At 42.9% G+C, this 10,502-nt stretch overlaps 1 protein-coding gene across 1 annotated transcript in view; it reads right to left on the bottom strand.

Annotated features, from left to right (window-relative positions):
* Window positions 1–6,658: 6,658 nt before the first annotated feature.
* The window catches only part of efna2b (ephrin-A2b), a 125,188-nt gene continuing 121,344 nt past the window's right edge, over window positions 6,659–10,502 (bottom strand). The window contains exon 4 of the mRNA XM_020497517.2: window positions 6,659–9,763. Within this exon, the coding sequence (XP_020353106.2) occupies window positions 9,636–9,763 (128 nt within the window). The 3' untranslated portion in view covers window positions 6,659–9,635. The remainder of the gene's footprint in view (window positions 9,764–10,502) is intronic.

Here is a 10,502-nt window from a genome sequence, read left to right as displayed (position 1 = left end):
CTGAAATCATTTGAAAGGGGGATCTTCTGCAGTAAGATTATTCATGTTTTTGAGGATGTATTGAAGTCAAGTGCCTATTTTTCTTGTAAACGTTCAAACTTAGCAAGCAAATCGATAGCAAGCAAATCGACAGCTAGCTAACATTAGCTACTAGCTAAAGATTTGCCGATAACCGCTTTGTTTCCTATAGCTATAACATTAGGCTTCTAGTTGTAAAATACTCTACACAAGCTAATTTGGCTATTGTCATTGGACTAATGTAGGGCTGTTGTTTGGGAGTTAACATGTGTATTGCTTGGTGTCTTGCAAATCCTTGCATGATTTTCAATGACACATTTAGTACGTGTAGATTTGACAATATTTGGTGGTCGAGTTCAACGTCATTCTCTCTCACCTCACGGGCGTGACCGCGTGTGTGCACGTGTCCATGTGTGTTCACGTGCATATGTTCCAAAGATTGCAAGCACCCCTATGCAATGACCAAGCTACCCCATAGCTTCTCCAGTGAATAATTCCTGCTGCCCGTCCCAAAAGCAGCATTTCTTTATATAAAATGTTTATATGTCCCTTTTATATGTAACATTATATGAACTTCAGAATGAACACTGCTTACTGGTCAATCTTACAGAAATGTCATATTCCCCCATTATTTTCCTTATTCATGAAAGGGCAAATAGCCTGAACCAAGATTGGACATAATTACTTAGTTAGAGTATATCAATAAAAAGCAATGAGCCATAACATTAGATCACACCCCCCTCATTATCTACAGGATATTTCCGATTTCAATAAAACAGAATCCATTCACCAAATTGATTCATGAATATCACATATAAACATGTCATTATCCATGACCTTGGGCAATTACTGCAACCAGAGTGTAAGTCACCCAAAGTCATCATTCTTGTAATGGTGGGCCACCCGTCATTCTGGAGGTTGGCTTTGTGGCAGGAAATGATATCATCGTACGTCCCTGTGACTTTGCGCGTCTGACAGCGGGGGGGGGGGGGCAACTTGGCCTTTTTCAACATCATGAAAGAACAGTTGTAATGGAAAATGGAATGGAAGAGTGAACTGGATTATTGAGAGGGTCTGTTATTTTGAATATTCTAGAGGACCTTTTGTGTGACCAATGACTGCTTTGACTTGGACTATTGAGAGTCGTTTGCTGTTTGCCAGAAGAGACATCAGTAATGGAAGGTCACCATTTTTACCTTTCATAAGCTGGACTTTAGTCCTGTGAATATGGCACTATAAACACGAAATGGTCCTGTGTGGCTCAGTCGGTAGAGCAAGGCACTTTCAATGCCACGAGTTGTGGGTTTGATTCCCGCTGGAGCCACCTATACATCAAATGTATGCATGCATGACTGTAAATTGCTTTAGATAAAAGCATCTGTTAATTGGCATATTAAAAGTAGAATGATAGAAATGAACTAAATAAGTAACAAGATAGGTTGCAGCAGTTGATAGTTCACTCAATGAATCACAATTACTCAAACAATAGTGTTAAACAATTTTGTTTAATAACCAAAACGAATTGAAAACTATATTTAGCGATGTGATTTGGGTGTTTGTATGCTGTCAGGGGTCCTACCACTACCACACTGTTTTGTACTGAAATATGCTAATGCTAAGCCGAAGTTAGCTAGGTGTTGCTGACATACTTGACAGGTTAGATGAGGCTTGACATTAAATTAATTCACATTAATCTACATGTAGTTGTCTGATACAGTGCGTTTCTATCTAACGACTGAACATGCTTTCGAAAGACAAAAAAAAAAACTCAATTTAGCTTTCAAGTCGTGATTTGCAGTTCAGATGCTGTTGTCAGAGCGCAAAAAAAACAACTGTGGACCCTCTTCTGCTGCACCAAAGTATTTTAATCAAATCGACCACAAATGCAAATATTTATTTTACCCTCCCTGCGTCTCAACTGTGTGCGTCTATTTAAATGTAAATGAGACGGCTTGCTCGTCTTTTACCATCTTCAATGAGGTCTCCACTCCTTTTCAATTTGATGGTGACTGTTGATCCTGACTATAGTTTGTCCAAGCCTGTTTTATCCATTTCACAGTTAGCTCTTGTTAAATCTAATCTGATCCTTGTATGAAAACAGACCACCGCTGTTCATTTTCTACACAAACTGTTGCACTCCACGTCTCACACGGCGCATCAAGACCCTGCATGTCTTCTAGCATGCACAAAGTAGCACAAAGAAGAAGATAAAATCTTTATCTTATTACGCTAATTCATGTAAATTACCTCTCAGAACCCAGCAAACAAGGACAGGGCGATAAACTTGAGGAAGCTATTCAATCAAAACCTGTATTTCAGGTTCTGGCAAAATCACATTCCTTTACTCTGAAAATGTGCTTGGCTTAATTGAATCTACAAATTCAATGTTTATTACTGTATATCAATACGAAGCAGGTTTGTTTGGGGCTATGGCCAGATCAACAGGTTTGCTTGAGGCTATGGACAGATCAACAGGTTTGCTTGAGGCCATGGACAGATCAACAGGTTTGATTGAGGCTATGGACAGATCAACAGGTCTGGTTGAGGCTATGGACAAATCAACAGGTTTGGTTTAGGCTATCGACAGATCTACAGGACTGGTTAAGGCTATGGACAGATCAACAGGTCTGGTTGAGGCTATGGACAGATCAACAGGTTTGGTTGAGGCTATGGACAGATCAACAGGTTTGGTTGAGGCTATGGACAGATCAACAGATCTAGTTGAGGCTATGGACAGAGCAACAGGTTTGGTTGAGGCTATGGACAGATAAACAGGTCTGGTTGAGGCTATGGACAGATCAACAGGTCTGGTTGAGGCTATGGACAGATCAACAGGTCTGGTTGAGGCTATGGATCACAACATTAACATTATTATTCTGCTACATGTGGAAGTGTGCACACTTGGAGGGGGTGAATGGTAAATAGGGAGGTATCGAATGTGCCTGAGTGCATGCATCTCATTTAAGGGTTTAAGATGGAGGGCAGCACATGAACAAATGGATAAATAAATTAGATCTAACCTGCATTCATTGTATATTAACCCCCTGCGCCCTGACTCATCGATTATAATTCTCTCTAACCTGAGGCGCAGCGTGACATAGATTTACCTCGCACAGAGTAATGAGCTGTGCTTGTTTCATTAACAATGATAAAATGACTATTCTCCTGAAACATTGACTCACAGTGTGAATAATGCAGATGATTAATGTGTCATAAGGACTGTTCAGAAAACAACCGTTTGCACAGTGGGTGGGGGGAAAAAAACCTGAGGCACTGTACATTGAGTAGCTTATCATCATTTTGAGGTGTCTGTCACGTGTTGAGTACGTTATATCTGGCGCTGGTCTCAAACGCCTGTCCTGTTGCCTACATAAAATAACATAAAAAGGAGAACCTGTTTTGCACGGTTTGCGCTCAATGCCAAGGATGGAGTTTCTGTGCCTGAAGCACCCTCCTTCTCCGAACAGAGAGGAGACATCTGCTTGCACTTATGAACTGGTTCAGTTTGCATGAAAGACACTTAAATAAATGGGGGAATCTATGAAAAAGAGACAATTAGGATGGGTGAATGTTCAGAGTTCAAAGTTTCTCTCCAAGCTTAGGGGAAGTAGTAACTTGCTGTTGGCTTTATAATCCGGATACACGGACTTCAATAGAGTTCTATTCTGAAACTTTCTTACATCCTGTCATTTTATGATAGTCTTAAATCTTTATCTTTGCAACAGACCTTTGCACCTCTTTGGCTTTACCTACACAACATTGTTCCTCCTTCCCTTCTCTCTCCTTCCCTCCTCTCTCTCTCTCTTCCCTCATTCTTCCTCTCTCAGCCTCAACACAGATGGTGCTCATTAATAAAGAAAGCCAGTCCTTCACCCTCTTGTATTTGAGAGAGTGGAAAAAGGCTCCAGTGAATGAGAATCATCTGGCCGAATGCAGAATCAATTAGCAGCAGATTGTCTCGTTCCTGTTAATTATGCTAAAATATGTGTTAAATGAAGGAAATTAACATTGCAAACAGAATGTATTGTAACTACTTACCGCTGGAGTACGTGTCCTGAAGTTAAAGAAAGGTGGGAGAGAACTGGCCTGTGAAGCGAGGGTTGTGTTTTATTTTAACCTTTATTTAACTAGGCAAGCCAGTTACGAACAAATTCTTATTTACAATGACGGCCTACCGGTGAACAGTGCCTTGTTCAGGGGCAGAACAACAGATTCTTACCTTGTCAGCTTAGGGATTTTATACAGCAACCTTTCGGTTGCTGGCCCAACGCGCTAACCATTAGGCTACCTGCCACCCCAGGGCTTGTTTTTAGCAAGGCTAGGGGAGGAAAGTTCAAAGGAAAACACACTTGTCATCAATCTTTTTCTACAGTAGTGTTAAACATGGTTTCAACAGATCTTGCGTAGGCACCATGCAATATCGTACAGTCTTGCATTTGATGTAAGCAGTTGACGCTTTTCTTAGTATCATTATTGCCATGTCATGTTTCTCATTAGCACATAGACAAAATATACTTTGAATGAGAAAACATGATAAGGTATCGTCATAGATGTGAGGTAGATCACTAAGGAAGGCTCACATATGTTGAAGCGTAACCTTACCTCAGACCTGAAGACCCAGCCAATGTTGTTCAATAATGGGATGGTTACGTTGGTGCCGTGACCTCGATCACAGAAAATTAGTCTGAATACAATTTGAAACAATATACATTCTACAGATCACGGCAGACATGTCTCTTCTATAATAATGACTCACCGACGTTGTTGGAGTTCTATGATGTGATTTTGGAGGCCAGAAATGGGTAAAAACTATACTGTACAACAGGAACCGAAACTGCAGTACTTTGTCTCCTGCTCCATGTACGGCTGGCCAGAATTCTTCATGACTAAGTACAACACGTCGTCGAGGAGAACTCTGGGGCGGGGTGTTTCGCAGCTTAAGATTGCGAGTCACGATTTGGCTCTGAGTGAGCTATGATAGCGGCCGTGCATTATCTTGTTAAGCGACGCCTGGGGTGCAATCTCTTGGCAAAGCAGAGCTGTCGAAGTAACTCACACTGGGGGCTTGATAGGCCCTCAGCTATTGGCCGTTTGATTGTGGAAAGGTCAAGCAGTGCTTTGTGGCGGCATCTCACATGGGCCCGCTGTTTGCAAGACGGGAATGTAGGAGAGACACTTGAACCAAAAGAAAACAAAGATGAGGATCAATAGAGGACCAGAGGGAGAAGATGAGTCCAGGAGCAGAGGATAACTAATCAGTCTGTTTTTCTATTAAGAGTTCCCCATGGAACTTCAGACTCCTGTTGCTAAAGAGTGGCGACGCTACTTCATCTGGTAATTGGCCAAGAAGAGGAGGGGTATCTTTGGTCTTTTCCTTTACCACTTTCTCCAGGGTTTGCCAACTCATATCCCTCGCATGGTTAACGAAGTCCCGAACAAACCAGATCAGTAAGTCATAAACAGACATTAGTAACGTCAGCAATGTACTGTACCTGTGTTAGATGCGCCGACTGAAAACATGAGAAGGATATCTTATAATGGAGAACAGATGAGAGGCCCGTGAAACAGTTGTGCTAGCCCATTACCATTACTGCAATAACCAGAGACAGCAGAGGGCCATTGAGATTGCTCCATTAGCCCTTAAAAACGGGGTTAATATCATCCATCTGTGATTACAGTTGTGATTACAGGAGTTCCATCTGAAAGCTACAGGCCCATGGGGCTGAATCCAAACTTGAACTTTGTGTTCGTAACTAAAACATTTCCGTGAGTCATAGGCGTGCATGTCTCGGGGATAGAGAAAAATCTAGGCCTCATGTAACGGTCATTATAGGAAATCATATTCTCACCGAACCCCAGATGAGATGTCTTCAATACGTCTACAGGTGGTCGGATGTGGCTGCACAAGGGGTAGTGGTCCATCGGAGATGGTCAATGCAGATATGACTGCCTGCGATGTATTGAAAGTACAAAGCACAGTATGCTTCAGCAAACAAATAGCAGCGAGAGACACCCAGCTGAATCTCCAACGGGGGATGGTGTGGGGGAAAAATATAAACCCATCCCAATGTACCCTCAATTATACCATCTCCTCTTTATCAGTCTCCCCAGGTTACCAGTTTTTGCCTCAGCATGAGGTACCTGCAGCATTCACTGCTATCAAACCCCATTTCCTGAACACGACTCCCCCCCCCCCCCCCATCTCTTCTGAAAGAACAGAAATGGTTCAGATCAACATGGAGGGAGGAACCAGTGCTGTGTATTTTAGGTTTTTAGGTATAATTAAGTATTTTGTCTCTGCTCGAATTTCATTGACTATTTTCTTGTATTATATTATTGCACATAATAGTTGTTATACTTTAAGGGAGCCTGTATCAAAACTGTAGAAACTTGTATCATTTGAGGGAACTGGTATCATGGCAAAGTATTGATCATTCTCTAATCCACCCCTAGGCCTTTTGCATAATCCTCTGGGACATCTGATTTCATGAGATATAGAAAAGTTCTCTCTAGTTTTTTTGTGTGAGCGAGATGAGTCAATCTCACACCAGTCAGAGCAGCTCTTTGGGAAGTGGTGAGGTAGCGACACGGACAGAATCGAGCGATAAGCTCATGGTTTTAAAGCCAAAATCAAAGAGGCCACTTTTAGTGGAAGCTTTATTTGTTGTGAAATTATCAAACACTGATTGATACATTTCTGAAATGATCTTCCCTCTGAACACTCACTAGAATTCAATCAGCACAGGTCTGAAAGTCTGTTCTTTGATTAAAATAGGTTTTATGCTAGGCATGCATCACAGGGAAGAGAATTGTCAGAAGTGGCAAATCCATCAAATTGATTACCTTTTGGAAAATCTTGAGGGACGATCCTTAGATTTGACCATGTTAAACCACCCCAGCTTTCTAACAAGTTCAATTTCTTAAATGCATGAACTGTTTTAATGTTTGTTTTTTTGACAAGCAACCATTAACAAAATGTACAAAAAACAAGAAATCTTTTCAAAGAATATATGCAGACATCCTTTTAAACTACAAAACAGCTTATCAACATTAGACTGCAATTTACTTTAGGTAAAGACGCTCGAAACAGTGGCTGAGAGCTCATGTTTGATTGAAACAGCAGTTCTGAATACTCTGATGATGTATTCACTCTGTAGCCTACAGTATAGACATGTCACACTGTAAACCAGAGCTATTTCCGCTACAGACAAAAAAAGCTTTATTTGTGTTTTTTTCCATTTCCCCCCCCATAACTTTCCTATGCCAAAACAAGAACATTTCATATGAAATCAAAACAGGTTTCATCCACATTTAAACCAACTAAAAAAGGAATTGATCTGATAACCACACCATGTTCTTCACCTTTAAAAATAATGATTACAGGACTACAAGTACCAGAATGCATTGTGATACAAGCAGGAAAACAACAACAGCAATAGCAAATGGCTGACTTCTCTAGACTTGTTTGACTGCAGAGACTGTCCCATCATCGATCTAGTAATTCAAGGGTCTACATTATAATTTCATATCACATATGAATAATTTCTGCTGCTTTTTTGAAAAGTAAAGTAAAAAATAACATGGAATAAAGTAAAATATAAAAGTTGTATTTAGCGAACTTTTTTAAAAATGGTTGTTTATTTCTGAGTTCCTGCGGATGTTGTAGGCCAGCTCTATGTGTAACGTCATGATCATGAGGAGCGTTCTATCACAAAGCCACAAAATGATCCTCATACATACACTTCGGTCCCCGTCTTTTCTTCTCATTCCTTTCTTTCTTCTTCATGAAACAGAAGAGTCCATTTTGTGAGCGAAAGTGCTACTGAGATTCCAAACTCCAAACTATTTTGGGGGCCATCCATTTCCCCATTGCTGTCCATGGAGGCCCGGGTCCCTTAGGTTGCACAGTGCATGGGGAGTTCACATTGTCCATTATCTCCATCTCCGGGAAAAGTCCCAGCGGCCCACAGCCGTAGTAGTGGGACTGAGACAAGGGGACCTGACATAGCAATGGGCATGTGTCACACAGCAAAAAAACGTCACGCGGTGTAAACTCACATTCAGAGCATGAGAGAGACAGAGAGAAGGGGGCTAGAGAGAATGCTAGAGAAGAAAACGTGGGAGAATGAGAGGAAGAAAGGATGGGGAAGCAAAAAGCAAAACCTGAAATTCACAAAACACTTCACCACTACAGGATGTCCCACTTCTACTCAGTACCGCAGCTTGAGACGGAGACTCGTTTTGAATTCAGCACCAGTGGAAAAAAGGCAATTTTTGAAACGGTTCATTTGTTTGTTTTCTTAAGGAACATTCTTTTTTTTAAATCTACACTGCCCTGTCCGTAAGCAGGTTAGCGCTTTTCGGGCATGAATCTTGTTCTTGAGGCAGCTCTGCAGAGTGGACACTAGCTGGCACAGCCACAAAGTTATAAAATCAGATTTTAAACCTAACTCTAACCTTACCCACACTGCTAACACTAATCCCTAACCCTAACTTTAAACTGCATTTTAGTTTGAATTTGTACAATATAGCCAATTTTGACTTTGCAGCTGGCCTATCTAAGAGGAAATCGCTCAGTTCTGCCACCAGGACAAGACTCATGGCAAACGTCAACCTACTGTCCGTGATAGGACCCCCATGGCATGATTCGGAGGGTCTACACAGAGCTCTATGGCTGCTTACGACCTCGTTGGATAGCCACAGCGCCGCCATCCCACACCCCTGCCCCCCCCCCCTCGTATAAAATTTCAACAAGTGTCTTTGGCAGATTTACAGAAAAGGTCCTTATCTACTCTGGATTGCTACTGCTAGAAATTGCCAGGATATTAGAGACTGGTCAGAGACACACGAGAAGAGAGGAAAGAAGAGAAGAAGAGAGATAGAGAGAGAAAGAAAGACGGCTCAGCTGTGATCTATCGCTGCAGGAGTCAAAGAAAGATACTACGATATAATACACTGTAACAGAATGAACATGTACAGGTGGGACACTATTGGGCATTATCAAAGCACAAAGACTCATAGAGAAACGCAAACAGTCCGAAGATGAACACGAGAGGGTCCTTAAGTGGAGAAGACGTCGCTGTCGACGACAACGGTCACTGTCGATCCATCGGCAATCAAGAACGGGTGGGAGAGGAGTTTGTCCTCCTTTTAGTTCGTTTCAAACCCACCCCCTCCACTTCCTGCACATCCCAGCGCTCCTCGGTAGCTGGGAGGCTGTTTTTGTAAGGTCTTTAAGGGACTCCTTCCTGGTCCCAGGAATACTCCCTTTAATCGCCCACTGGACTTGAGCTGTGTGCTGAGGGTCAGAGGCCAGTGGTCATGAAGCAGGGGTTCCGCTGAGGAGTTGGAGGGAGGAGGGTTCTGGGTGGGTGGGGGAGGGAGGGAGGGAGGGGCAGTATGAGTTTACGGTGTCCAGGTGGTGCCTGTCGAGAGGTGGAGGAGAGTGGACCGGTATGGGAGAAGGAGAGGACGGGAGATGGGGAGGAGTCGTGTCACTTTCTCCCTTTATAGGGGGTCAGAGGTGGCAGATTTGAGGGGAAGTCGATTGGGGCTGGGGGTGGAGGGATTCTAGTGGGGGGCTGTTTAATGGGGGTATGGCCTGCGGGCCCAGGATGCTATGAGCAGGAAAGGAGTAGCGTGAGCAGCATTGCTAGCATAAGGGAGAGGCAAGGGGTGGCCATGCAACAGCCACCGGTGCTGTCGTCTGTCAGGAAGGGCTCCGGGGACTCATACACCGAGTCATCTGATAGAGAAAGAGAAAAAGAGGGGGGGGGGGGGGGGGGAGAGGGGGAGAGAAAAAGAGTGGTTATGCTTCAAACAGGTTCCATTCTAATACAGTCAAATCCTTGTGCAGTTTCAATCTGGCTGTCTCTGGGCTGTGTCAAATCGCTGGGAAAAGCATACATTGATGCCTTTTGGTTATTTTCTTCCCTGTGACCCAGATATGCTCTGTCAATAGTCATACATACAACTGTAATGTTGTTTACACCTCTCACGTTGACTGTCATCTCCACAGTTGGCATGCAGGAGCAGAGTGAGACGCTCTACATGTTGTTGACAGGTCTCCGTTGGGAGCCTCGTCTTGAAGACATGAGTCACACTGATGGAGATACAGCCAATCAAACAACGCGTGGGGCCTAAACACTGCTTTGGCATATGGTGCACATTTTAGGACATCTGAGGTCGAGGCTTGACAATAGAGGATTGACTCAAGGAGAGTTGAGGCGTGAGGCTGACAGTGTCCTCAAATGTACTACATACAGGTGTATGAAACGTGAGCTACAACACCTCGGCTCTCTCTCCCTTGAGCAGGTCTATTTAACATGACTTTAATAGCTTTCTGATTTTTGGATTCCTTGACTAAATATTAAAGAGTAGGCTGTTTCCATTCCGCCAAAATACATTAAAAGGGGGGGTTTCTGGGGGAAAAAACAAGGTTAACCCCCGTCTCCCAAACAAGATTAGGGATTTTACCCTCTCAG

Source organism: Oncorhynchus kisutch, linkage group LG13 (assembly GCF_002021735.2).
Source record: "Oncorhynchus kisutch isolate 150728-3 linkage group LG13, Okis_V2, whole genome shotgun sequence".
NCBI lineage: Eukaryota > Metazoa > Chordata > Actinopteri > Salmoniformes > Salmonidae > Oncorhynchus > Oncorhynchus kisutch.
This window is presented reverse-complemented; position numbering and strand designations above follow the sequence as displayed.